At 54.6% G+C, this 27,663-nt stretch overlaps 8 protein-coding genes across 8 annotated transcripts; 4 read left to right on the top strand and 4 right to left on the bottom strand.

Moving 5' to 3' along the window:
* Nucleotides 1-6,689: 6,689 nt before the first annotated feature.
* Nucleotides 6,690-7,971, top strand: CMQ_7805 (uncharacterized protein; the record flags this gene model as incomplete). Its single annotated transcript, XM_014313445.1, has 4 exons — nucleotides 6,690-6,958; nucleotides 7,051-7,373; nucleotides 7,458-7,720; nucleotides 7,786-7,971. 4 exons carry the CDS (start codon nucleotides 6,690-6,692, stop codon nucleotides 7,969-7,971), a joined length of 1,041 nt encoding a protein of 346 aa, XP_014168920.1.
* A 1,162-nt stretch (nucleotides 7,972-9,133) lies between these two features.
* On the top strand, nucleotides 9,134-10,507 carry CMQ_7850 (26S protease regulatory subunit s10b; the record flags this gene model as incomplete). The annotated part of the gene is made up of 4 exons (XM_014313490.1): nucleotides 9,134-9,341; nucleotides 9,418-9,804; nucleotides 9,863-10,319; nucleotides 10,387-10,507. The coding sequence occupies 4 exons, from the start codon at nucleotides 9,134-9,136 to the stop codon at nucleotides 10,505-10,507; spliced, it is 1,173 nt and encodes a 390-aa protein (XP_014168965.1).
* A 2,016-nt stretch (nucleotides 10,508-12,523) lies between these two features.
* On the top strand, nucleotides 12,524-15,031 carry CMQ_7772 (glucosamine-fructose-6-phosphate aminotransferase; the record flags this gene model as incomplete). Its single annotated transcript, XM_014313412.1, has 5 exons — nucleotides 12,524-12,528; nucleotides 12,609-12,679; nucleotides 12,846-13,077; nucleotides 13,150-14,747; nucleotides 14,811-15,031. 5 exons carry the CDS (start codon nucleotides 12,524-12,526, stop codon nucleotides 15,029-15,031), a joined length of 2,127 nt encoding a protein of 708 aa, XP_014168887.1.
* Nucleotides 15,032-15,391: 360 nt separating this feature from the next.
* CMQ_8011 (proteasome component) lies at nucleotides 15,392-16,337 on the bottom strand (the record flags this gene model as incomplete). Its single annotated transcript, XM_014313651.1, has 3 exons — nucleotides 15,392-16,044; nucleotides 16,098-16,245; nucleotides 16,308-16,337. The coding sequence occupies 3 exons, from the start codon at nucleotides 16,335-16,337 to the stop codon at nucleotides 15,392-15,394; spliced, it is 831 nt and encodes a 276-aa protein (XP_014169126.1).
* A 319-nt stretch (nucleotides 16,338-16,656) lies between these two features.
* On the top strand, nucleotides 16,657-17,619 carry CMQ_7852 (uncharacterized protein; the record flags this gene model as incomplete). The annotated part of the gene is made up of 2 exons (XM_014313492.1): nucleotides 16,657-16,728; nucleotides 16,792-17,619. The coding sequence occupies 2 exons, from the start codon at nucleotides 16,657-16,659 to the stop codon at nucleotides 17,617-17,619; spliced, it is 900 nt and encodes a 299-aa protein (XP_014168967.1).
* Nucleotides 17,620-18,062: 443 nt separating this feature from the next.
* On the bottom strand, nucleotides 18,063-19,295 carry CMQ_7784 (uncharacterized protein; the record flags this gene model as incomplete). The annotated part of the gene is made up of 4 exons (XM_014313424.1): nucleotides 18,063-18,386; nucleotides 18,457-18,581; nucleotides 18,652-19,076; nucleotides 19,135-19,295. The coding sequence occupies 4 exons, from the start codon at nucleotides 19,293-19,295 to the stop codon at nucleotides 18,063-18,065; spliced, it is 1,035 nt and encodes a 344-aa protein (XP_014168899.1).
* Nucleotides 19,296-21,827: 2,532 nt separating this feature from the next.
* Nucleotides 21,828-23,578, bottom strand: CMQ_7855 (mitochondrial fmn-dependent dehydrogenase; the record flags this gene model as incomplete). The annotated part of the gene is made up of 4 exons (XM_014313495.1): nucleotides 21,828-21,917; nucleotides 22,027-22,100; nucleotides 22,186-23,490; nucleotides 23,551-23,578. The coding sequence occupies 4 exons, from the start codon at nucleotides 23,576-23,578 to the stop codon at nucleotides 21,828-21,830; spliced, it is 1,497 nt and encodes a 498-aa protein (XP_014168970.1).
* Nucleotides 23,579-23,977: 399 nt separating this feature from the next.
* CMQ_7929 (copi vesicle coat subunit) lies at nucleotides 23,978-27,332 on the bottom strand (the record flags this gene model as incomplete). The annotated part of the gene is made up of 11 exons (XM_014313569.1): nucleotides 23,978-24,522; nucleotides 24,584-24,721; nucleotides 24,781-24,835; nucleotides 24,899-25,069; nucleotides 25,144-26,222; nucleotides 26,293-26,362; nucleotides 26,428-26,614; nucleotides 26,682-26,810; nucleotides 26,875-26,962; nucleotides 27,102-27,186; nucleotides 27,315-27,332. The coding sequence occupies 11 exons, from the start codon at nucleotides 27,330-27,332 to the stop codon at nucleotides 23,978-23,980; spliced, it is 2,565 nt and encodes an 854-aa protein (XP_014169044.1).
* Between the last annotated feature and the right edge of the window lie 331 nt (nucleotides 27,333-27,663).

Below are 27,663 nucleotides of genomic sequence, written 5' to 3'. Positions count from 1 at the left end.
GTGTGCTCGTAAATGGACCAAGCAGAAACTTGGCCGATCTGATTACTCGTACTCCGTAATAAAGGAAAGATGCGACTTGGCAAGCAAGAAAACCATCAGACAACACCGGGAAATGGCGCCGATATTGGTCGCGACGTGGCCTGTTTCGGCCGGTCCGCTCGGACCCTTGCCCATCAGGAAAGCAGGAGGTGAAGAGACGGTGAGCGGGCCTTGAAGGTGTGTGATACGGGCTCTAGTCCGGTCGCGTGTAGACTGGACGTCGTCGGATTTGGTCTCTTGCAGCTCTTTGTCTACAAGTACGAGAATTCACAGCACTATTTTTGTCTTTCTTCTTCGTCTAGATCCGACGGGAATCTACGATGTAACGGGAAGGAGCAATCCAGCGTAGGATATGGACGCTCATACTCCGTACTTGCACCTCCTTCCTTCTGACGACATGGGCCAAGCGAGTACGGTTGTAGCAGAGCCCTTTCGCCGAAAAAGGAAAAAAAAAAAAACTCCCCACGGAATTCTCCGCTAGCGCTGCAAGAGCAGACCTAACAGTACTCCGTAGGGGTGCGAGAATCGTACTCGTACGCAGCAATACAACGTGATCGTGCTTCGACGGCAACGGTGAATTTCCGGGAGTGTGCCTGGTGGCCTTGTCTCGTCACCTGAGCATGCGGGAACCGGACTTTTTTGATCGAATTACAGATGCGGCTCCGCTCTGAAGGAAATAAAACGGCGCAGTAACACCAAAAAATGGGAAAAAAGGACAGGAGGAAGGGAGTGCAGCGGCACTTTTTCGGTATCCCGAGCAGCCGAAAAACGGCAAACGAGCAGGAACCATACTTCGTACATAGTACAAGCTATCTAGCATCTGGATTCGTGACCGGCGACGCCCGTGCGACTTCGCACAATGTGCCCGTGCGCAAAAAGGAGGCACTTGGCGCAGGAGGCGTGTGCATCGTGTCTGGGGTCTGGACGTCTAGGGCATAGATCTGGACATAGGCCGTCTCGTTCAGACTGCTTGCTCTTATGGACCCTACCGCATGGGGTAAGCAATACGCCAGAGACTACCCACCCGACGCTGGACAAAGGGAGTCGTATCCTTGTTCTGGCGCCTGGCATGCTCTTGGAGCATTCATACAAGTCGTATTTCATGCCGTCGAGGCACCGGGCACCTGTGTGATGTCTTTGCGAGTCCTTATAACCAGGGAGTGGTCTGCCGATCGCCGTCCAAGAGAGAAATGATCTTCTGGATGCCAAACGCGGCATCGTAATCGATCACCGTCCAAAACCAGCTCCAGACAGGCGCGTCGATTCAGGACTGTCCAGGCCGCCGACAGCCCAGCGCGCTGAAGGACAAGTACGATGCAGTTTATCTAACCTACGGTCTATCCGAAAGTGACACGGGAGAAAGGGGACTGTCCGGTGGGCTTACTCGTTGTCATTGTGTGAAGTACTTAATCGTCGCAAACAAGCTTCGAAATCACATATCACAGAAATTATCGCGCGCCCATCACTCGTACGAGTACGTAAGCCGTCCGCTGCCAATTACGGATACACCGACGAATGGCAGCTTCCACACCCCACACCTCCCTGCCAGGGCACGCTTGGCGCTGTCACATAGATTTACCTTGCAGCACGCGGCCAGGAGGCAGAGAGGAGTTACAGATCTTTCCGTGGACGAAACGGTCGTCGAGGGACCCACTGGTAGCTCCGTAGCTCCCAGTCGCAACTTCCTTTGTTCCTGTCCATCCGGCCAGCTACTGCGACCAGTACTGGCGAGGTCCAACTCGAAAGCCTCTAAACGGCCGTGCAAGGGCGGAAACGCAGAGCTTGGACCTGGTGCTAGCCTGTAGTGTCCGCCCATCCGCACACCGTCTGCCCGTTTTTTGCAAAAGGTCGGAAGGTTCTTGGCTAACGACGCTCGAGCGCAGCGCTACCGTCCTGCCCGAAAAGGGTCCTTCTTAATGCCCGGCCGGCCAGCTCTTTCCATGTTCGATACTTAGTGAACAGCCCTTCCGCTCCTTCCCTCTCGTCGCCTGTCTCGTAGTCTTCCGTAGCTCACGGCCCCTTCCCACTCTCGTACAGCCGGCTGCCCCGAGCAGATATCGTGTCATCGCGCAAAAGCGCGCATCATATCTATCCTCGCCACATCAAGCCACCATCTATCTCTCCAATCTCCCGCCCTCATCACCAACAGGCACCTTTCTTCCTACACCCCATCCCCGTGCGATTACTCGTACTCTCGTATATGTCCGTGGCCCCGTTCTCCTCCCTCTCCTCGTGCTTTTCCCCGGCTCTAACAGGGCTGACCTGTCCGCAACAGCTTCTCTTCACCATCTCATGCCTGCATGCGTCTGGTCGTTGCAAAAAACCCCTGCCCCTGTCTGGTCCGTTCGCCATCACATCTGTGCACCCGCTCTGCTCTCCCGCCCTCTGGCTTTCACACTTTGCAAACCCGTCCAACAGCCCTTACGCCCGACCGTATGGAGTACGAAGCTTGGATATAATCTTCCGCCCAGTCGCATACTTGTACGACCTGCTTCTTTCATCGAGTAGACAGCCCCTCCTCGTCTTGGAAATGGCTCTAGAACCCCCCAGGTCGCCCGGCCCCCCCCACATAGCACGCCTGGCACGTTTACAAGGACTCCATAGTTCCGGCACACCAAAATCCACCACAGCCTGACGCCTGCATTGCTTTGTCGACCCTCGTCCGATTCTCGCGAAGCGACACATCAGTTTTGAGAGCTGGGGTTCAGCACGGCAGGGTCTGCGGAACACCTCTCACCACCCAGGAGTGCATACATCCTAAGCTGCCCTACAAAACGCCCGTCCTCATAGCCGGCTGTCACCGCCCCTGGTCGCTTCCCAAACCTCATCCGGACCCTCCTCCAGACACTAATAGCACACCCTCACCTAACCTCAACGCTTGACGTTCTAAATCAAGACTGCTTCATACATGGTACCCACGACAGCTGACGAAAACCCAAGACAGCCTTCATCACCCATCGTACCCACAGGTCCCGTGGCATGCTCCATGCCCATACACATCCACATCAGCATATCCACTTACAGCAGGGAATGCGAGGCATATCACCGGGATGATCCTGCATCAACAGTGATTGTAACTGTTGATAACCGCGCCGTGCTTGCCTGTGCTTCCCAAACACACTTTCCCGTTTCGTCTCTTGTCCAGTTTTGTTCACACATATAATCGCTTACAGAACGTGTATATATCATATATTCTTTCTGTATGTCTTGCATACACGCACACTCACACGCATGGACATATATATGACCATATGTCTTGCCAGTGCAGCCGCTCTCTCCTCAACCTCATCTCACTAACACGCCGTACAAGATACGTTTAACTGCAATCGGCCATCAGAAGGGCAGCAGCATACAAGCAAAGTCTCGGACTTCTCTATCCTCACTCTGTCCCATTTCACATCCTCAGTCAACATCCATATCGCTCCTCAACATGTGCAACTTCACCAAAAACTACTATGTCTACACAAGCTGTGTCGACCCCGGAGCTCACTACTTCAGCACGTCCCTCGACGGCAGCAAACAGCAGTCATGCGCGAGTGGACCACACGAACGGTATATTGTGATCCCTGGCCATTGCCCGTTCTGCTCCGGCTAGGCATCGCAAATTCGCATGTTTTTCAATTCCCGACCACACTGGCCTCCGCAGTATCTACACCATGCCTTGCGTGGTTTTGTGGTCGTGGATTTATGGCTTCTTAGCGTCATTCATCATCATCACACCACTCTCCACTCTCTCCTGAGATCTAAACAGTTATGCATCTGCCTTATTCCCCAGCGCCTTGGACTTCATGATTGGATGAACTGGGAGCTGAAAGGTGTGAGGTCGCACTGGGATCCTACCGAATGCACAACACCTCAACATGTGCGGCATGGTCTGATGCAGTGCAAGGGTCAATATTTCACCAGAGCGCCCGCATGTTACCTTGCAAAAGTAGGCCCACCCTACGATACAACATCAGATACCTCATCTGCGGCGCTCGATCCGCATGTTATGGGACAATGGCGTCTCTCGAGGGATAATAATGCCGCGGAGGCGGAGGCAAAGACGAAGGCGTCGGGGAGAATTCGGGAATGGGGTTTTGGGTTCGGGTTCGGCTCATTTTGTTTTCTTCCTTTCTTCTTGGACTAAAGTCAACTCCAAATATGGGTTCTCAATTTCGGTGTTTCTTTTTTCTTTCCTTTCACATTTATACCATAAGAAGCTTGTCTGCTCGTTTTCTAGTATGAATATACCACTCTACAGCTTGCAAGCGAAAAGATGCATGGTTTATTATAGCCATTCTGAGTTTTGCTTTGCCATTGCCGCTTCTACAACAAAATGCAATATCATCAGTCCTTGTTACCAGCTAACCATCTGGTATATAGCTTCACACCAAACCAAAAGATATACGGAAAGACGATATGCTGAGATCGGTGCTTCTCGCTGCTGATTTCATTTCCCATTCCTGGTACGCCAGTTTGCACCACATGTTTTTTTTATATGCCTCCCCTCTACTAGGTACGAGTGCTAAAAATACGAGTCTTGTTTTGTAGCATTCTTTTTTACACCTAAATCCCATGCAGCACGAAGTTTTTTACACCAAGTGTCCTCCACCCTTCTGCGTTCCAAGATGACAAGAACCCCAGTTCTGTCAGTTTCCCCCCCCTAGCATCGCAACTTTTTTATATGAGATACGACGTAGTGACAAACTATCCAAAGAACGACTCTGTATCGACTTAATACGTCCATGTCTTATTATTGCAACTGCTCTCGCTGATCCCACCCACCTTTTGTTTCAAGTGCAAGCAATGGGAACTTTGGTCCCTAAGGCAAGCGCTTTGAAAGTCTGCAGTTATACGAGTACAGTAAATGTGTGCCTGATTTGTTCTCGTATTATTCTCTGACCAGCTGTTGCAATCACATCATACATCCACACTCAACCAGTGCTTTTATCACAATTGATTCCCCTCGTTTATAAAAACCGGCGTGTAGACAGTACTTTCTGCTATGATACGATACCAATCCTAGACAAGACAGGCAGTCTTTTTCGCCGGCAGCTCTGCCCCGAAGTGAACCAGAAAAGTGTTGTGTCTGGGCCAGCGATCGACTTCCCAAATGAAGGAGCGAGCCCTCCGCAGATCATGGCGGCACGGCTGAACGGAGTGATCAAAAACAGTCTGGAAGGCTCATATAGAATGCATAACGTCCGTGCAAATTTATGTGCATTTTCAGTATTCCCTCTTGGGTTCCTGGGGGAGTCAAAGCGTACTATTGGCTGATTTATCTGATTCCGAGATTGAGAGGCATGGTAGTCTGATTTGCATGTGAAATACGAAAATCTTACCTCTACGAGCAAAAAAGCCGCCGTCTTTGCTTCGGGAGCACCCGATATGGCACCCGTTTGTCGCGTCTACAGGCCTGTGAACGGGTCCCATTGGCGTGACGACTACGCTTCTCAAACTGTTGCTCAAATGACCACGGACATTTCGCCACCCGTAAGGCAAGCGCCAGGGGGCAATTGGATCCCGTGTGTGAGTCTCCGTTTTCGGCCTTTCTTCCTGCTCACGACTCCTCATTATCGCGAGTATCATAACAAAATTTGATCAAGATCATAACATTCGTTCATATCTAAGCGCCCATAGTCACAGTCAATGCACGCCGGGTGACGTAATAAAGTACGGGCATAACCCATTTCCAGCACAACTCATATTGAATTTGTTTCTGAGTGTTGCATTGCCGCCACTGCTGAATACTGGGACCTGGGAGAGTTGACAAGCGAGTGAGTGTTCCTCTTGGCCTCATACATAGTAGCAAGGTTCATAACCCTTGTCGAAATCCAGCTCTATCATTGGCCCAACTTTGCTGTTTGAAAAACGATTATGCCGAAAAGAGAAGGACCCAACCCCTGCCTGTGGCACGACTTATTACATACTAGTAGCTCAACTTCCCCCTTTCCTCGGCATCATGATTACGAGTACTCGTATTGGTTGCAAGGGCACTCCTACTCCGTATGTATCGTATTATGCATTACGATTATATCGTAAGCAGCTGATTACTATGGAGGCCGTTCCCCATAAGATGCGTCTTTCAGACCGGAAGCACGGATACCCCCCACGCACTTCGCACAAAAGCAAGGCTTCGCACGGCTTTCAAAGTTCACTATTTCGCGGCTGAGTTTTCGAGCTGCCGGCCAATGCTGCTTAGTTCTCGCTACTCTGTACTCGGTACTTTGCTGTTAGTTCTGTTTTTCGAAGCGTGAACAGTACATAGTACGACGTACGAGTATTGATAGGACGTGATAGCTGTCCGATTGCAGTGTACAGCATCCTTTCCAGGCCACATAGTAAACTGCTGATCCTGCTGCAGGAAGTAATTACTATGTATCAGGGACAGGGGAACAAAACATAAAAGCGCAGAGCAACTCCACACATCTTACAGGTCCTGACCAGCCAAGCATTTTACAGGCTTCCGACTAGGCTAACCATATTTGCTCTGTCTGTCGAAGACAGCTATGATCAGGCAAGCCCAGCCGTTGACTCCACGCTTCATAGTGGCCGTGCGCTTTCGCTCCCCCTGTATAATATGCGTTTGTCGTCGCTCCTCTGCGGCTGGCCTTTAGGATCGGAGAATGATGCATCCTTTGATTGTGTGGTTTCGCAGCACTCACCAGATGTCGTGGGAATACGATACCTTGCCGCGAGGCGTTCTCGCGGCGCCGCGTTCAAACCACCAGACCTACATTCTGAGCAGCGTCATCCTGGCCATTTCTATCTTATCGGCACTGGGCGCAGGGTGGATCATACTCAGTTTCGCCGTAAGTCTGACGCCTCCACCGACCCCCCGAGGATCTTTAGCATCAAGCTCCAGAGATCTGACCTGTTGTGTTAATCGATACCAGTTCTTCAAGCAGCTTCGCTCTTTTCGACACCGACTTATTCTGTACGAGAGCCCCGTCCCTTTTTTGTAGATGAGAGATGCACACACCTCCTAAGACAGAGCAGGTATTAATACGGCACACCTCATCCTCACAGTGGTCTCGCGTTCAGCGACTTTGTCATGGCAATTAATTTCCTGTCTTCGTCCGCTATGAACCTGAATGGCAGAGATATCGGACTAGGCAAGAACAAAACGTTCTGCAGCTACAACGGCTTCATGACCCAGGTCTTTGTGATCCAGACCGACTACTGGGTGCTGGCGATTGGTATATGCACATATCTGATCCTCTCCGACCATAAGATAGCCTCGGTGTGGGCCCAGGACCATGTCCATATCATTGGTTCCTTGCCGTGGATCTTCTCTGTCCTCTGGGCCATCATCGGACTGGCCACGGCAGGTTATGGCGACATTGGCGCATGTATGCTTTCTTGATTTCTTATTGCACCCCTCCCCTCCTTCCCACCTGTCAGTACCTGTCAGTGGTAGGCTAATAACCAAACAGGGTGTTGGTTCACGTCGGATAGGGTCCGCCTCTTCGCCAACTTTATTCCTCGATGGCTGATTATTGTGATTATGCTCATCATGTACGCTCGACTTTATGTAGTCCTGTTCCGCGCCCATAGGTTCATGTCATCAAGCGATGAAGGAGGCCGCAGAGCAGGTACTACAAACAACAGACGTAGCGATATTGAGGCTAGCGATCTGGGGCAACAGCAAGCCTTCGACCGAAGAGCTCAAACATCCTCCACAAAGAGACTTAAGAAGGTCAGTTCTCGCCTTGCTGTTTCCTCCCTTAGCTGAAAGCGAACTGAGATAACTAACCAAAACAGCTGGCGAGGCTCATGATTATGTACCCAATGGCATATATCTTCATCTGGACTTTGCCGACGACCATTCGCATCTACCAGGCCTGCACTGGAAAAGCTGCGCCCTTTGCGGTGCAGACGGTTGACAAGGTAAAATTTGACGTCATGACCCTGTCTTCGGTTCGCCGTAATTCCTCTGCTAAAACATAAGACAGTCTTGCATTGTCATCCAAGGCGTTGTCGATGCCTTCATATACGGCATCAACGAATCCTCGCTCTCAGCATGGCGAGACCGATTCTTCCCAAGCTCATATTTGAAAAGCGAAGGGAGACGATCTGTATACAGGTTGTCATCCCAACCAGGACCGCAACACTCACAAACACAGACCACGCGACCGAGCCGTGACTCTGACGATGAAACCAGCTCGACTGCTCACATCACGAGGGGTGCGAGCTACGATGAAACGGCAGGACGACCCTCGGGGCTAGGCTATGAGGCAGATGCGCATGCAAAAGGTTACGGCATTGAAAAGACTGTAGAAGTGAGAATTGCATATGGAAGTCGCGCAGGATAAAGATCTGCCCATCAAATTAATGGCGTCAGTATCGTTGATTACAATAACGTCGAACTAGAATAGCGAGGATACCCATATTTCAAATAACGACTTGCCCTTTCATGAATCTTAGCTGGCATAGTTAGTTAAACATGCCGAATAGTAAATGATACCAGAAAATAGTCTTGCTGTTTTTAATGCTTTTCTTTTACCAATCAAGCAGCTGTAGCAAGTCTCTGCTGCATGAATCGGGCTCACACTACTCCGTACTCCGTATCCTAAGAACACAAGCAGAAGAAGTACGACAACAAAATCTCTGAGAAGACTCGACACCTTACAGGTCTGTTCTCGCGCGCTGTACAGTGCGCTCCATAGATTGGGCACGAAGTACCCCGATGTTTTGCTGACCCGGCGTACACCTAAGAGTCGCTTGCGAAGCAACTCTTTGATGATAGCACATTTAGTGCAATAACAGATGCCGGATCCGATGGTGACGTTTAACTTACTATCTGTGTTATGGCATACATGTCGGAGCCGGCATAACAATTTACCGGGAAGGCGCGCCACGCCAACAAGGCAGCAGGAGCTTGAGGTAAGCTTTCCGGTTCGTCGTCGTGGGTTGGCTCTCATATCTGTATTGCATTCTTTGATCACCACACGTCACCGCAACCGGCTTTTCTTGTCGTATCGAAAGGTCCAGCCGTCCAATTTCTGCGCGCACAATACTGCGCGATCTGGCACAGAGACGCTGCCTGATTTTTTTGGGTACAACTGCCCGCGACTTGCCTTCTGACGCTTACCCCCCTCGACTTTCTATAATGGCGGACCCGGAGCGCCAACATGCCCTTTCGGCCTTCAAGGAGAAGTTGATCGAATCGCGGGAATGGGAGGCAAAGCTCAAGGCGCTGCGCTTGGAGATTAAAGGCCTACAAAAGAACTACGACCAGACGGAGGAGAACATCAAGGCGCTGCAGAGTGTGGGCCAGATTATCGGCGAAGTTCTGAAGCAGTTGGACGATGAGCGATGTGAGTGTCATGAACTGTACGACACTGCCCGATGATGGAGGATGTGACAACTGACAACATTGGCCTCTTTGTACAGTCATTGTCAAAGCATCTAGCGGGCCAAGATACGTCGTTGGGTGCCGATCGAAGGTGGACAAGGCCAAACTGAAGCAGGGGACACGTGTGGCTCTCGATATGACGACGCTCACGATCATGCGGATGCTGCCACGAGAGGTCGATCCTTTGGTGTACAACATGTCGCTGGAGGATCCCGGCCAAGTCAATTTTGCGGGTATTGGAGGGCTGAACGAACAGATTCGGGAACTCCGCGAGGTTATCGAATTGCCTCTGAAAAACCCCGAGCTTTTCTTGAGGGTGGGAATCAAGCCACCAAAGGGCGTTCTACTGTACGGTCCTCCAGGGACAGGCAAGACGCTCCTGGCGCGTGCGGTGGCCAGCAGCCTCGAGACCAACTTCCTGAAAGGTGCGACGATCATCTCCTGCTTTCTCCTCTTGACGTTTCTAACCTGTTTTCTACACAGTCGTTTCGTCCGCTATTGTCGACAAATACATTGGCGAGTCTGCGCGCCTTATCCGTGAAATGTTCGGCTACGCCAAGGAGCACGAGCCGTGTATCATCTTCATGGACGAGATTGACGCCATCGGTGGCCGGAGATTTTCGGAGGGCACCAGCGCCGACCGAGAGATTCAGCGGACGCTGATGGAACTCCTTAACCAGCTGGACGGCTTCGACTACCTCGGCAAGACGAAGATTATCATGGCGACGAACCGGCCCGACACTCTGGACCCCGCGCTGCTGAGAGCGGGCCGGTTGGATCGCAAGATTGAGATTGCACTGCCAAACGAGGTTGGCCGGTTGGAGATTCTCAAGATCCACGCAGCGAGTGTGATTACAGAGGGGGAGATTGATTTTGAGAGCGTGGTCAAGATGAGCGACGGCCTGAACGGGGCTGATCTACGGAACGTGGTGACAGAAGCGTAAGTCTGGACACGTCTAAACAGTATGTGCATCGATCAGAAGCTAACAGTGTGTTTTTCCATACAGCGGACTGTTTGCTATCAAGGACTACCGGGATGCTGTCAACCAGGACGACTTCAACAAGGCCGTGCGGAAGGTAGCCGAGGCCAAGAAGCTGGAGGGCAAGCTGGAGTACCAGAAGCTGTAAATGCGGGAAACATGGGTAGCAAGCACCGGGATGCGGACCTGAAGCTGCTAGTTGTAAAAATATAAGCATTATCTTTTGACATTGTTGTGGAATGCGAATGCGAGCCATGGCATTGCTGGGAATGGAAGCAAAACAGCCGTTGTGTCCTTTCGATGCTGCAGACATGTGACGATAAGCGATTGCGACATGGCTTCAAGAAGGCTGTCCGACGAGGGAGAAGCAAGCGAGACAGCCCTGTCGGCCCCGTCAGCCCAACACCTTTTCTTTGTTCCCGATTCCAACACCACGAATAACGTAGTAGCCCGGCGACGATCTGCTGTGGGCCAAGCATCTCGTAAAATACTATGTAGGCTCGTTCTTGGAATACGACATGAGCTGCACCAGACGAAGCAAAGTGATGCCGTTTCCAGCGTACTTCTTGGCGTCATACGGTGTCCTCCTCTCCTTCCACTAAGCGTTGCAGGCTTATCCTACGACGTAGATGGTGCCATTGCGCTGAGGTCAGACTGATGGGACCGAATCGCATCTCACACGCCGCGCGCGACCGGACGACCTGAAACTCAGGGTGAACGGCATTGTTTTCTGGATTGAACACCACCCCGGGAATCGCCCGGTTTTGAATTGTGGGCTTTGCTATAATTGGAAATAGTCTGGCCGGCCGAATTGGGAGGTGGCCAAGGAGAATTTTGGCCGGCTCCTTATTAGCTTGAGGCTGTACGAGGACATCGGGCGTTCTTAAAAAAGACACAGAGCTACCATGCTCCGACGAGAAAGAATGGGAAAAAAACCAGGCAAAAGCTAGTCATACGGCAGAAGACGTCCAGGACTGGTTCTCGGTCGGCAGGAACTACTTCGTACTGCACGTTGTATACAACCTCGTTTGTGTATCTTACTTGTCCAAGTTCGTCTTTCGTGCTTCGACAATGTATCTTACATGCTTTCGGCGCCCCCTTCCCCCCTGGAACACGACATGTCTATCGCAGCGGAGCTGACTCCGTACGAGAGGCAAGCGACGACGGTCTGCGAAAAACATAAACAAACACATACTCCGTAGTAACTTGCCACGGTTGCCCGCTTCAAAGGCCGGTTTCTCAGCACTAGTCTGCGCTGGACCTAACTCGATCTGCCCACAGCTGAGGCCAGCTAAGGACAGAGTCGAAGAATACTCGTATATTAATGGAGACTTTTTCGTTGCCTCCCACTGTCGCCGCGCTCGTGACATCTTGATGCAGCTTTTGCGGTAAGCCAGAAAAAAAAGAACAGCTAGCCCAAAAGACCACGCACGATCTCTGGATAATTCCGAGCTTCTGAGCGACTGACGGCCTTCGTCTGTACTTTTCCAACGTGTCCGTTTCTCCAACATTGTCCTTACCGCTCTGTATCTCTTGTATTACTTCTACTCCGTACTCTGTATGTTCTGCATGCACAGCCATAGTCGCGGCCTCGTGCTGCCGTGACATACCTTGCAGATGCACGCTCGTCTACTCCGTAGGCACGCACCGCTGCTTCGTAACCTTATTTCTGCCATCGTATTCTCCTGTCCCACCGCACATCTGTTGCTCCTCCACCCGTGGTGGACGCAACGATAAGATATCTTCAGATACCTTTCTGCTTCTTTCACGCTGAGCAAAAGGCCAGAACGGAACAACGCCCCCCAAAATGGTAACGCCGCTCTCTCCTTCCCTAGCCAGCGCACCCTCACCCTGGCCTAGACACCCACCAATGCTCAACACCGCCATACTTGGTTGGCCCGTTCCCAGGCCCTCAGCCCCATTAATAAAAACCCGGGGCCGTTCTGTTTCTGCTTTCCCAACCCCCCCCTCCAACTAATTGCTCGTATTAATATATCTTCCTTTGTCACCGTTCGTCTTCCTGCTTGCCCCCTTCTTGCCTGTTCTCTTCATATTTAAACCAGCCCATCTCTCTCCTTCCTGTCTCTGTCCCCAGAGCTGTTTGTTCCCGTCAACTGCATCTTTCTTCTCTTCCAATCCTCCCTTCTCTCAACAGCCCGACAATATGTGGTGGGTCACCGTCTTCCTGATACCTGGCTTGTTTCGATAGCTTCCAGCACGGTGTAGCTAACACACCATCCAATTCGCAGTGGCATTTTCGGCTACGTGAACTATCTGGTCGAACGGGACCGGAAATTTGTCGTCGATACTCTTGTGAACGGTACGCTACCTTTGCATTTTCCCCCTCTATCCCCCTCCCCCTCTCTGTCTCTGTCTCTGTCTCTGTCTCTTTGGAGATCCTTCAGGATTTGGGATTACCATACTAGTGCAGCTTTACCCCCCTAATTATACTCGACGAAACAGCTAATTAGTCATTGCTGCAATAGGTCTCTCGCGTCTTGAATACCGTGGTTATGACTCTGCAGGTCTGGCCGTTGACGGCGACAAGAAGAACGAGGTGTTTGCATTCAAGGAGGTCGGTAAGGTGGCCAAGCTGAAGGCTCTCATCGATTCTTCCAAGCTCGACCTGGACGAGGTGTTTGACTCCCACTGCGGTATCGCACACACCAGATGGGCCACCCACGGCCCGCCGTCTCGCGTGAACTGCCACCCTCACCGGTAAGCAGGCATCCAAACACTGTGGACATGGCGCTATCTGAGCTGCTGACTGACGATTATGGCTGCGCACAGGTCTGACCCCAACTGGGAGTTCGCCATTGTCCACAATGGTATCATCACAAACTACAAGGAGCTTAAGACGCTCTTGGAGAGCAAGGGCTTCAAGTTTGAGACCGAGACAGACACCGAGTGCATTGCCAAGCTTGCCAAGTACATCTACGACCAACACCCACAAATCGGCTTCACCGACCTGGCCAAGGCCGTCATCAACGAGCTTGAGGGCGCCTACGGTCTGCTGATCAAGTCCGTGCACTACCCCCACGAGGTCATCGCTGCCCGCAAGGGATCCCCTCTGGTCATCGGCGTGAAGACCCAGAAGCGGATGAAGGTCGACTTTGTCGACGTCGAGTATGCCGACGAGAACAGCCCGCTCCCTGCCGAGGCTGCCTCGCAGAACGTTGCTCTCAAGAAGGCCGGCGTCGCCAGCGGCAGCGGCCTGCTCTCTCCTGAGGCGGCTCTCGGCGGCCTCGCCGCCCCCGACAAGTCGCTCCTCCACCGCTCCCAGTCACGCGCCTTCATGACGGACGATGGCATGCCCATGCCTACCGAGTTCTTCCTCTCGTCCGACCCGTCTGCCATTGTCGAGCACACCAAGAAGGTCATGTACCTCGAGGATGACGACATTGCCCACATCCACGAGGGCTCGCTCAACATTCACCGCCTGAAGAAGTCGGACGGCAGCTCCAACATCCGTGCCATCCAGACGCTGGAGCTGGAGCTGCAGGAGATCATGAAGGGCAAGTTCGACCACTTCATGCAGAAGGAGATTTTCGAGCAGCCCGAGTCGGTCGTCAACACCATGCGTGGCCGCCTGGACATTGAGAACAAGAAGGTCACTCTCGGCGGCCTGCGGTCATACATGTCGACCATTCGCCGCTGCCGTCGCATCATCTTTATCGCCTGCGGCACCTCGTACCACAGCTGCATGGCTGTGCGTGGTGTTTTTGAAGAGCTTGCCGAAATCCCGATTGCTGTCGAGCTGGCATCCGACTTCCTTGACCGACAGGCGCCTGTCTTCCGAGACGACACTTGCATCTTTGTGTCGCAGTCGGGTGAGACTGCCGACTCGCTGTTGGCCCTGCGGTACTGCCTGGAGCGTGGCGCCCTGACCGTTGGTATCGTCAACGTTGTCGGCTCGTCCATCTCGCTGCTGACCCACTGCGGCGTGCACGTCAACGCTGGCCCAGAGATTGGTGTCGCCTCGACGAAGGCATACACATCGCAGTTCATTGCCATGGTCATGTTTGCGCTGTCGCTGAGCGAGGACCGCGCGAGCAAGCAGCAGCGGCGCGAGGAGATCATGGAGGGTCTCGCCAACGTGTCGAGCCAGATCAAGGGTGTGCTTCAGCAGGACCAGGCTATCAAGCAGATGTGCCAGCAGAAGTTCAAGAACCAAAAGTCTCTTCTCCTGCTTGGCCGTGGCTCGCAGTTCAGCACGGCTCTCGAGGGTGCCCTGAAGATCAAGGAGATCTCCTACCTACACTGTGAGGCCGTCATGTCGGGCGAGCTCAAGCACGGTGTGCTGGCCCTCGTGGACGAGAACCTCCCGATCATCATGATCCTCACCCGCGACAATCTTTTCACAAAGTCCCTCAATGCCTATCAGCAGGGTGAGTTACCTTTTCTGCCTCTGCCCCCCTTTTGCAAACGACCACGCATCTAACTAGTTACAGTGATTGCTCGTGGTGGCAAGCCGATTGTCATCTGCAACCCCTCCGACAGCGAGTTTAAGACGTCAGAGGCGGAGAAGATCGAGATCCCCAAGACCGTGGACGTTCTCCAGGGCATCTTGAATGTCATCCCCCTGCAGCTGATTGCCTACTGGCTGGCCGTTCTGGAGGGGCTCAACGTCGACTTCCCGCGCAACCTGGCAAAGTCCGTCACGGTCGAGTAAAGGTCTAGACGCATGAGTTGCCCATGTACGTGCAGCGGAGTTCATCTTGATTTTATGAGTTTATCTATGGTCTTATGGGTTTTGTTTTAAACGAGGATAAATGAAAGAGCGATGTACTCGTAGAGATAGCGAGGGGAGAGGGGAGGGGATTTCAGACGGATTTGTTCATTGATCATCTTGGTTGGAGAGAGGGCACTTTTAATGATTGCTGTTGGTCAAGATAGGACAGGTTGGAGATGCTATACGGTAATCTGGACAAATGCAAATCAACAGAAGTTTGATTGACTAGTGATACATCTTGAGCACCTTGTTCCTGGACAAAAATGTGTTTGTGAATTCATGTCTGGATAGCTGCCTTCCCTACACAACCTGCGTGCCGTATCCGCGGATACGGTCTGCAAAAGCCCAGCTCTGGGCCTCGAGCTTCTCGGACGTGCTGATGTCGACGCCGGCAGCCGTGACAATGGCCAGGCTGTAGGTGTCGAGACTGCGGGCGTCGCGGTAGTAGAGGACCTTCATGCACTCGCGGACAATGTCGACGGCCTGTTCGCGGGTGAGCTTGGCGGTCTGCTCGTCCGTCTCGGCGTAGCGGCGCATGATGGGCTGGGCGAGAGCGGAGCCGTAGCCAGTAGCCAAGCTGGGGGCCGAGTACGTGGTGCCACGCAGATCGGCACAGGCGAGAAACGGCTTGCTCTCGTCGTCGAGGCCGGCGACCAGCAGCTGGTTCCAGAGCGGGTCGAACTTGTTGCGGCGCTGGTACATCAGCTTGGCGAGGTACTTGTGCAGGTTGGCGGCGTTGAGGGTGCTGCTCCGTTTTATCTCGCCGTCGTCGTCCTGGCGCTCCTCCGCGCTCGGCGCCGGGTTGTCGTATGTCTCGTCGATGGCGAGCTCGGTCAGATGACGGTCGAGGTACTGCATGTCCGACACGTCGCCGCTGAAGCCAATGACCGACGTGTTGGCAAACGACCGCAGCCGCAGCGTGCTGTTGAACCGTGCGAGCGAGCCGTACGAGGCTGGAGGGAACGTCAGCCGGCAGCCGTTCCGGGCATCCAACACGGAAACTCACCAAGATTGTCGGCTGCCATGACAACACCGCCGTTGAACTTGAGCGCTACTACCGATGTGCCCGTCACGATGGGCGACTGTGTGGCCTGCTTCGGACCAGAGCTGGTCAGGTACGAGGCATCATATGCCCCGTAGACGTCGTCGCGAGGCTGTGGCAGACAGGTCAGAAAGAGGGAACTGCGAGGCCATCTATACGACATGGGAAACATACCCGACCCCAAGCTTGTGGGCGGTGATCCATCTTTATAGAGGGTGCTGGTCGAGAAGAGCTGCAGTCGAGCGAGTGCAGTCAACAGGAAATTGCGTCTAGATTGTCTGTCGGTTCGGGCTGGTTGCGTCGGTGCTGGCAGGTCGTCGTGAAGATGAAAGTCCTCTTAGAGCTGTTCACAGCTTCGCGTCCCAGCTGCTGCCTCTGGAACAGTTAGTGTTGGATGCCTGAGGACGCAAACGGGCGGGACCCCATTTCTTCCCAGTCACGTGCCTCTAGCAAATGACCATCACCAAAGCCTCCATTTCATCTCGAGCTTGTTAGTCAATGCGGCAGCCAATCTTCCGTTGCAATGGCTGGACTTGTTGCGTATGCAAGCAGCGATGAGGAAGAAGACGTGGCTCAGGAAGAGGTGTCATTGAGGGTAAGCTACGACGTGCCCCGATCCATTTAGAAATGCTGGACTTGCCCTGTGTTGACAAAACAGATTGCGGGTAGCCTACAGGCCCAACAGCCAGCCAGTCCTAGCGAGGCGCCAGACAGCGTGAAGCCTGCTGCAGGTGCTGAGGGGCAAGCATCTTTGGAGACGCAACGGACAGGGACACCTCCAGCAGAAAGCTGTGAAGACGGGCAGCTTCAGAAGGATGTGCCGGACCTGGGAACTCGCGCCGATGAATCTAACGTCTTGATCGGCCCTGCAAGGCCGGATGGCAGTAACGGTGCAGCGGCACTTCTGCCGGCCGACGATGACGATGACGGAAACAGCAACGGCGATGGCGACGGCGAGCCACCGCTGTCTCCGTACTCGGCCGAGCGGGCTCTACTGCGGCAGCTGACGCTCCCGCGTGTGGCGGATTTTGCCATCCCAGGCAGCCCGCCCGGGACGCCGCCGCCGGGCCTAGAGACGCTCAGCAGCAAGTTCGACACGTTTCTGGCGCTCAAGCGCGACAAGGCAACGCACTTCAACGCGCGTCTAGCGCAGTCCGGAGCGATGAAGAACCCAGCCGTGATGGACAAGCTGATGGCTTTTGTGGGGCTGGACGGCACAGGGCCGGCACAGTATGGCACAGTGCTGCCAGCCGAAGTCTGGAACCCAGACGCGGAAGACAGGACAGCGCCCGTTTTTCCCGACTGGGCTTACCGACATCCGCTGCGCAAGGTACAGGAGGAGCTGGGACGGCAACGGGCGCGGGCGGCCGGGGAGCGGGTCGAGTTTGTAGTAGCGACGGCCTCGCGGACTGGCAGCTCGGCTGCAGGGACAACAACAGCATCAATAGGACCGATCACCGGGAAACGGAAGAGCAGGTTTGATTGATGAATTTAGAGGGTATGGCTGAGGTCGACATTATAATGTATATTTATCTCATATTTATTAGTTATCTGCAGCGGCAATTGTTGCGCGAATACGCGACACAAGCACCAGGCTGTCAAGGCAAGGAATGGACCAAGACGATGCCATGGATGTGATGCCATATATGTGTGACGGATCATAAAGACCCAAAATAAATTGCGGCTGAAAATAGGCAGGTAGCCAACAGGTTGTAGAAAGGGAGCGATCCCGTGATCCTCTGATCCTTCCTTCCTTTCAAGTTGGTCGTGACTGCCAAATCCCACAATTTCCGATCCTTATTTTCTGGCTCCCCCCGACGACGAGGTATCTCTAAACGCATTACAAGACCATGAATCAAAACACATTGCGCACCGGAAATACAGCATTGAAAACAAAACCAGCATGGCGAATCGACTGCGAGGTCTGGCTTAGCTGCTCGGACACTTGGCGTTGATGCCGATGGCCTTGAAAGCATCGGCCAGAGGGACCTGGACGGTGTCGTTGGATGAGGCGAGAGCATCGGAGTAGTAGGTCAGATTCTCGCCGTTGCGGCTAACAGTGCTGCCAGAGATGGTGATGGGCAGCGTGCCGTTGCCGCAGTACGGTTCGGAGTCGAGGGCTGTGAGGACGGGGATGGCTGCTAATTTAGAGTGGAGGGGGTATACGTTGTCGCCCTGGTGAAGGAAGACGTTGTTAATGTAGGTTGGGCCGATATACGTATCCTCTAAGTAGGTATTGAATGTGGCGTTGCCCTTGTAAGATGTTAGCAAGTGGGACTGGGATAGAGGAGCGTTCTGGGGGACTGTCTCCTTTTGGACTCACGATTTCGAAGCTGAGCACCGACTTGTTGGGGATGGTGACGGTGGTGTGGAAGTTGCTGCCGTCAGAGAAGTTGCTGGCGGTGACAGAGGAGTTGGCGACGGACATGCCGGAGAAACTGTCCAGGCCTGAGAGAGAGCGGTTAGGTGGGAACACATTGGGCAGACCAGAGGAGACGGAAAGGGAAGATGAACATACCGGTCAGGGTGAGGATCTTGTGGAAGTGGACGTGGTACTTGTGGCTGATACCAGGCACATTAATGGTGGTGTTGCCGTCAACAGTGACGCGCACCGACTCATTGGCGAGTATCCAGGAGTTGAAGGTGGTCAGGGCAGCCAAGTTCTCGATGGGGACAAGCTGGCTGATGTTGACCGACTGCATCGGCTTGTTCTTGGTCTCGGGGAAGTTGATGTGCGCAAAGGGAACGTGGCCCGGCTCGTCCTCGAGATACATGGCGCCGACGAAGCTGTGGACGGTGGCCTTGGTCTTGGTGCCCTTGATGGTGCTGTTGATGGCCATATGGAAGCTCTCGGTGGTGGAATTGGTGACGGTGATGCCCTGGATGGCCAGGGTGGCCTTGTTGAGCTGGCTCTGGGCCAGGTGCTTGATGCCGACAAAGATGCTGCAACGGCCAGTCAGCAGAGGGGTGGCAGTCGAGAGGTCTCGCGAATGGTACTTACGTGAGAGGGACGGCGAGCGCCACGATGCAGCAGATGATGAGCAGGTGCACCCACCAAAACCGCTTCACGTGTGCGATCAACAAACTCTTCTTTGACGGCCGGCCGACCGCCGTTTCGGTGTACTGGACCGAGGTGTCCTCGTCTCTCTTGTCGGAGTCCATTGTGGTAGGAGAGATGTGGGAAGAGCCGATAGCTTTTCCGTCTGACATACTTTCCTTCTTCGAGAAGGGAGGGGCCAAGGGGAGAAGGTGAAGCAAGAAGAAGCAACGTCGAACAAGAGAGACAAGAGAACGGAGGGTCGAGAATTGAGAATCGAAAATCGTCGGGTTTAATCACAACCACAAAAAAACAAAGAATTGGCGCTCTGCAGAGGCAGAATAGAGAAAGGCCGACAAAGAAGGTATAAAGGAAAAGATAATATGCGAATACGACGAGGTTGAGAGATGGAGCGAGCAACTGGAGAGAGAAAAGGCGACTCGACTATCAGACGGGAGACAAAAGTGGGAAATGAGCAAGGACCAGGGGGGGGGGCGTGAGGTAAGATATAAAGCGGTTGAATTGGGCAAAGAGGCTAACCAACATGCTCCGTTTATGCTCACGCTTGCGAAGAAGCGTAACGTGGGGACGGACGGCAGACGAAAATGCGGAGAGCAACAGGCCAAGAAATGGAGATTGTGATATCAGAGGGCTGCTGTTGGTCCTTGAGGGGGCTATTCGCGGAAGACGAAAGGCAGATGTGCGGATCTTGCGGCAGAAAGCAAGGCAGATGCAGATGGGCCCGTGGGCAAAAGTTCTTTTCGTGTCCTGCGGAAGCGGGCGGCTGGATGGGGTGGCTACAAAGTGCGGGAAGCAAGTATCGGCATAGTATGTACTTGCAAGATACTACGTGTGCGTGATCTCATCTTGGTTGCGAGATACTACGCAATACGCGGTACTAGTTTGGGGGGTCACGAACAGGGGATGAGGTCCACTGAAGGAGAGACAGTGAGAGCCATTGAGAGGCACGGAAAGAAGCGGACGAGTGTGATTTGAATTTGAAATGGACAAGAGCAAGAGACGGCTGATGGGAAAGGCCAGAGTCGGCAGAACGAGGAGGGCAAAAGCAGGACGAGGTGAGGTTAAGGGCCAAAAGTGGGCAAAACCTGGACATCACGAGGACAACAAGTGTGAACGATCTGGGAGAAGGCAGATGGGGCCGTCTGTTGGTCCAGATGGCAAGGACGAAGACAGCGGAGGGTGGCGTGCAAATCCGAGAGAGAGAGAGGGCAGAGGTACTCCGTAGAGATCGGCAGCGATGCCCCGCATAGGAAGAGGAGAAAGGGGAAGACAGAGAGACCAACAACAGGCTGGCTGCATTAGCGCCTGCGAGCGTAGTGTCCTTCCCGTCTTCGCAGTCCGTGCGAGGCAATGCGACACACTACGACATTGGGTAGTAGATGGCGGGTGGGCACAGTGCGGCGGACTTTACAGAGCGGGCGCACACGGCGTGCAGAAGAGCGAGAAAAACGAGTTTTTCGGATTGCGAGGTCGACCCCAATAATGGATAGACATGCAGAGCTGACAGCGTACTTCCCCTCACGCAAGCCTCTTTTTGTGACGTCCGAGGCATCTTGTGAAGGACAGACGGACAGAATGCGGGGAAGTGGCTGCACATGCTGAAAAGTACAGCGGACTCAGCAAAGAAAAGAAGGCGGGGTTTGACATCAGCAAAGTTGTTTTTGGCTGCTGATCCCGAGAAGAGAGGGGAAGTTGGTGACTGCTCGTATATTGCACGGAGTGCTCCGTACGAGGGTAAGTTCGCCCCTGGTACGACTCTATTGCCAACAAGCTTACCCGTACGACGTATCACGGAGATTCCTGGCCGGATGCCATTTTCTTTTTCCCATTTTTCCTCGTCGCCCGCTACAGTTTTTCCTCTCCCTTTTGTCCTGACCGTGCTTTCTTTTTCGCATTCCTTTCCGGCCAGCTGGGCTCTCTTCCCGTCTAGTGTCGTCCCGTGTTCATTTTAGGCTTCCCAGGCTAGCTAGCCCATGAAAATTTCATGGATAGCACTACGGAGTAGATGCCAGCAGCGGCTCCACCAAGGCGGTCATACTGAGTAGAGACACACCAAACCCCGGATTTCCACAGCGTTTTTTCGTGCTGTTGCCCAGCGTTGCCCCACTTGGCGATGCAGCTGGCTGACGATTGGACAGCCGTAAAAATAGGGGCACGACTCCGTAGCTCTATTACTCCCAACAAAAACGGCCGTGTCCATAAAGTGGAAAAAGAGCGGAAAGGCAAAGAGTAAAATTGAGAAAGAAAAAGAAAAAAATGGCAAAAGCAATAGACAAAAAGGTCTGGCCGCTCCATAGAAGGTGGCAGGACCAGAAATATTACGTTAATTAAAGCTGAAAGCGTCCGATTAAAGAGCGCGTACGAGTTGGATTGGGGCGAATATTTGTTTTCTTTTTTACCTTTTTTTCCCATCTCCGTAAATGGGCTGTTCTGTTCTAGGGCCTTTGCTCCGGACCAGTAGTGGTGCAGGACCCTGGTCGGCTCAGAGGACGTTGAGACGGCAGGCACGCGAGGGTTGCGCACCTTCCTAAAGGGACACGGGAGCAATTCTACCGGTTGGGATGCATTTGTGCAATTGTGTGATTGTATGCAATATATAACAGGGAGTGGTCTACATCGTGGCCGGGCGGTGGCGATCAGATCTTAGCCTTGACGGGGAGGAGGCCGAGCTCGTTGAGGCCAGCCCCGCCGTCGAAGATGTCTCGTTCGACAGCACGTGTGTTGACCTGAAGGTCAGCGGATGATGACGGGTGTTGGGAGAATGGGTTGGGGATTGGGGGATTGGGGGATTGGGGGATTGGGCAGCTTGGCAGAGCCGTGTGGTTTGACACTCACCAGACGTGGGTTGAGGTCGGCGATGGAGGTGGCGCCGAGCAGACGCATGCAGGTTTTGATCTCGTCGGAGAGGACTGGTGAAGGAGGTCAGAAGAAGGCGTACGACGGAGACGAGGTCAAGCGATGGAGACAGCGCGACACCGGAACACATGCACTCACTCTCAAAGGTACGGTCGACGCCACGCCAGCCGCCAGCGCCGAGGCCCCAGAGGGCAGCGCGACCGACACCGACAGCCTTGGCGCCGAGACAGAGAGCCTTGACGACGTCGGTGCCGCGATGGACGCCGCCGTCGATCCAGACCTCGACGTGGTCGAACACGGCCGGACAGTACTTGCGGATCTCGAGCAGCGTGTGGATGGCCGGCGGAGCCGTGTCGAGCGAGCGGCCGCCGTGATTCGACAGGATGATGGCCTGGACCGAGCCGGGATGGGCGGCCGCATAGCGAGCCGCCAGCCAGGCGTCTTCGTGGGTCTGGATGCCCTTGAGCACGATCGGCAGCGACGTGTGGGCAGCGAGCCAGGGCAGCGTGGTCTGCCACGTGATGTCGGTGGCTGTGCCGAAGAACATCTGCCGTCCGATCCCGGCCCCGGCCGGCTGGCTGCCGACATCCTGGGTAGCGGCCGCAAAGCTGGCTCCGGTCCCAAACTGCTGTCGCTCGTCGTCTTCACGCTTTCCCGGCACAGAGGCATCCAGCGTCAGGACCACACAGCGGTAGTATTGGGACAGGCCGTTGATCCGGGCCAGCATCGCCTCGCTCTTGCGCCGGTCCTTTTGCACGTAGATCTGCCAGCCAAAGAGCTGTCCCGGCAGCGCGTCCGCCACGATCTGCTCCACCGTCATCGACGCGTTGTGCGACACGATCTGCAACGCCCCAAACCGTGAGACGCCGCGCGCAATCCCGGCCTCGCCGTCCGGGTGGCCCAGACGCGCCATCGCTGCCGGCGACACAAATACCGGCAGGCCCACCGCCAGCTGGCCGCCCAGCAGTGTCGTCGTCGTCGAGCACGCCGTCATGTCCACAAAGACGCGCGGCCGCAGCAGGATCTGCTGGAAGACCGTATGGTTCAGCCGCTTCGACAGCAGGTCGTCGCCCGCCGAAAAGTAGTACGACCACGCCTTGCGCGGCACCAGCTTCGTCGCCACCGTCTCCATCTCGTCCAGGTTCAGCAGCGACTCCAGCGGTGGGGGGCGATACGTCTCGTCGTCTTTGGGAGCACTTTTATCGTCATCCCCCCCTCCCACCTTTATGCTCTCCACGTCCAGCGTCCCCAGCTTCGCTTCCGGCTTCAGCTCGTCCAGCGTCCCCGGCGGATGGATCGGGTCGAACTCTGCCGTGCAGTCGCGTCCCGCCAGCTGCAGAATCACGCGCGAGCCGCCCGGATGAGACGGGATAAAGTCGGTCACATCGTACACGTTGCCGTATAGCACCACCCAACAGCTCTCGGCCGTCGAGTGCTTGGCCACTGTCACTCGTTAGCTACTGACTGCTGCCTGCCACCTCTCGCTTTCGCTCCCTTGCCTACCTTCCGCGGCGTCGAATACTTTCGTCATTGTAGGTCGATTGCCACTCTGTTCGTAATGTCGCTGATAACGAGTCCTCGCTTGGAACACTGCGGCTCGCCAACAATATGTACGGCAGAAAACCGCGCACACGTCTGGCTCCCACGCGCAGTGGCAAGAGCTATAAATACAACGAGATTGTGAGAATAGGGGAACCCTGACTATCGGATGGTCTTCTCAAGAAGCCGCCGATTCCAGATACACGGCCTTGCGAGTATGTTCTACTTTGCGAGCTTCGTGATTGGCTGCTCGGCTGCTATTGCTCCGATACGGTGAGGCTCGGTCTGCTTATATAGCGAGTTTGATGAGTAATACATATCACCAAACACTTCGTCCATAGACTACCCATTCTAAGAAACACTCTCACCGAGGAGATGGTGTTGACAAGTCCTACTCATCCGAAGACTCTTCTTCCTCCTCTTCCTCTGCCTCTTCTTCTGCTGCCTCCTCTTCCGCTGCCTCTTCCTCTTCCTTCTCCGCAGGCTCCTCTACGCCCACGAGCTTCCCTTCTGCCGGCAAGCTCCCCTGCTTCTCCAGCTGCAGCCACTCGTTCCATTCCGGAAATAGCTCCTCATCTTCGCCCGGAACCCCAATCAGCTTGGCAACCCGTCCCTTCTTCGCCTTCTCCAGGCTCTGCTTCCACTCGCCCACCACCGCTGCCGCCGAGCTGGGTTTGTACGTCTGTGCAAACAGCGCTGCCTCTGCGAGCCGGCCCGTCTTTGAAAGCGTCTCAATACAGCCATCCACGTCGCCCAAGAGCCACCGGCTCGTAAAAGCAACGTTGTACGATCCAGCCTCCGTCGCCAGTTTGTCCAGCTCTGCCAGACCCTCCCGGTTGCCCGTTGAGCTGTGCAGCAGCAGAAGCGATCCCAGGTCTTTTGAGTGCGAGAAGCACTCCGATGCAAGAGTCACATCCCATGTTGTCAATGCCGCATCTGCAAGGTCCTCGTTAGCCACAGTCACAGCCTCGTCCGTCATATTCGACGCCTCACTTACCACCAACAGACTTCCACTTGTGTTCCACGTCGGCCGTCCGCGCAAGCTCCAGCGCAACGTCGAGCCGATTTAGCGAAAGCGCAAGGTCGAACTTCTGGTCTGGATCCGTTGCCACTTCCAGTGCCAGCTCCTTGAGGCCTAAATGATTAGTCAGCATGCGCCGTCTTCGCATCCATCGGCCCGCATCGTCTTCTTACCTTGTCCCTCCAGGAAGCGGGCCACCTTGTTCATCTGGCTGTCCTCAATCGTCGGCTACAGCTCGTCAGTACACAACACTAAAACCGCAAGGACACACTGCGCATCGCCAAGACGTACAAGTAGCTCTGCGGCTGCGTCCATGTCGCCGCGAAGAACACATGTCTCGTACTCGAGAAGGCTGACGGAAAGCGCAAACGAAGTCACGTTGATGTCCTTGTCGGCCAGGTAGATTCTCGAGTCCCTCTGGATGTAGCCCAGAATGTACATCGGCACGTCCGTGTGCGAGATCTGCAGCGCGTAGAGAGTCAGCCAGCGTCCACACCACCTCTGGCTGCCAAAGCCGTAGCCGAAGCCAAACTTACCGTGTACGTCTGGTCGCCAACCAGGTAATTGAGCCGGTTCGTGCTGTTCGTGTATACGAAGCAGTCGCCCACCCATTTGCCCGTGCGCACGGCCTCGTTCTGGTCTGTGATCACCTCGAACGCCGCCTCCACCCCGTCGTCCTCGACTTCGCCTGCCTGCACTGCCGCAGCGTAGCTCTCGCGCGAGAACCGCAGGATGTAGAACGTGTCCTCGCACGCAAGACATACCAGCTCGCCGCTGTCCGACCAGTACACTTCCCGCGGCTCTACCTCGATCCGGCGCACAAGGCTGCCGCTCTGCCAGTCGAAGAACGACACGCCTCCCGCACCACGCACGCCCAGGAGGATGCCGCCGTGGAGTCCATCTGCCTGGAAGCCCACGTCGAGCCCGCCACTCTTCTCCACAAAGTTCTTGTAGATCTTGACCGACGTCGCCGACTCGCGCACCGCGTAGTCGTTGCTGTTGTCCTTGCTGCCCCAGACAAAGTCCAGCGCATTGCCAAACGCCTTCTGCCGCCAGGCTAGCGCCGTGTAGATAATGTACTCGCCGTCGCCCGACACCGCCACAAACCGGCCGTTGGGCGAGTGCTGCAGCGTCTGTGGGTACACCTCGCACTGCCCAAAGTCCTTGGTCTGCAGGTTGATCGGCTCGTTGCCCTTCACCGTCGGGTCCGGCTTGATGATCGCCGACACCACATCGTTGTTCTTGGCCGCAATCACCTTGCCCGACGCGTCCATCGAGATGGCCGGCTCCTCGCGGCCCATCTTGATCACCACGATGCCGTCGTCAAACCCGACACCGACGCCCTGCTTGCCCTTCTGGTACGTTACACACCACGCACGTTCCAGTCCGTAGTTGAGCGACTGTTCGAGACGGTACGTGCCGCTGTGCCAGATCTTGATCGTGCCATCCTCTGAACCAGACACAATGATGGGCAGCTCCGGGTGGTAGACCGCGAATGACACATTGTTCGTGTGACCTTCCAGCGTCGCCTGGAGAGACTTGGTCGTCAGGTCCCAGATCTTGATTGTCCGATCGTCGGACGTCGTGAGAATGTAAGGCCGGTCGGAGTGGGGGTCTTGGCACGAGAGGCACCGCGTTAGCACAGTCAAATGCACCGGCCACCATCTTCCTTATACTAAGCTTACAGTAGTCGACAAAGTTGACGCCCTTGGTCTCGTGCGCCTCCAGGGTAAAGTTGGCAGTGCTAGATCCAAGCTGCAGCAAAAGAGTCAGTTGGTAGCCCACAAGGTGCGGAGGTCAGGCTGCCAGCGGCCACATACCGACCACACTTTCACGGTCCTGTCCAAGCAGGCAGACGCAAACAGACTGGTGTCCTTGGGGTTGATTGCCAGTCCCATAACGTAGTGGCTGTGGCCCTCGTACACCTGGATGCACTTCCATCCCTTCTCCCAGTCCCAGCACTTGATCGTCATGTCATCGCTGGCAGAGAGCACAAACGGCTGGGTGCTGTTGGAACAGGTCAGCAGCTATACCCCGCGCGATACACGGCCTTCGGAAACAGGGACACACGTACGGATGGACCGCCAGGGCACGGATGTAGTCGGGGTGAGCCTCGAAGCTCGTAATCTTCTCGGACGTGTTGTAGTTGTACACCCGCATCTGGAAGTCATCGCTGCCGCAGACAATCCAGTTCTTCCTCGAGCTGTCGGACGTCTCGTGTCAGCTGGCATCTGCGAATGAGGGAGGACACGAGGAATGCTATTCACATGAAGCGACCCGCTCGCACAGGGACATCGGTGAGCTCGAACGTCTTGACAATCTGGCCCGTCTCGTAGTTCCAGATGTGGCATTGGCCTGATAATCGCAGTTGTTTGGTCAGACAAATTGCATCTCAGCAGGCTATTGGACAGCAATCCTTTGGCCGAATCGGGATCGAGGCCCATTCATCAGGCTGGCAGAAGGGGGGGAGGGAGAGAAACGGCGCCTTGCGTACCGGAATAGAGTGTCGTGAGAACCCATGGCTCATGTTGGTGAAAGTCAATACCCTTCACCCGCTCGCTCCGGGCGAAGAGGCTTCTCTGTGGCCGTCGAACCTCGGGTTAGCTGCGAGACGCGAAAACGGATGGGCCACTGTCAAGGGGATGGCAAGATGCGCCGGCAGCTAAATAGCGCGCGTTTCGTCAAGCGAAGAGCAGGTCGACCTTACCTTAACGTCCAACCGCATCGTAAAGGGTGTTGGCACGCCGATACGATGCACAGGGTGGTTGAGAAAAAGAAACGGCGATTAGGTGGGGGAGCCTACGGTGAAGCAATACAGAGTGCTGTGAGATGGCCTCGAATTGAGGATCTGTGTCCTCTGCGGAGTTTAGTGCCTCAGGCACCAATTCTTGTGCTCCTCGTGTCACGTGCATCCACCCCCGTTTCCAGAGCTTGACAGCTGATGGCTGAGTCCTCGTAAGGCATTCACTGCCTGCGCGAATCGCTGCTACTCGTACATGCTCATAGCTTTTCATTTGCTATGAACATCGGGATGTGTAAGAATGATTTACACAGGT

The sequence above is a fragment of the Grosmannia clavigera genome, assembly GCF_000143105.1.
Source record: "Grosmannia clavigera kw1407 unplaced genomic scaffold GCSC_82, whole genome shotgun sequence".
NCBI lineage: Eukaryota > Fungi > Ascomycota > Sordariomycetes > Ophiostomatales > Ophiostomataceae > Leptographium > Leptographium clavigerum.
Note: the sequence above shows the minus strand (reverse complement) of the source record. Positions and strands in the feature narration are given on the sequence as shown.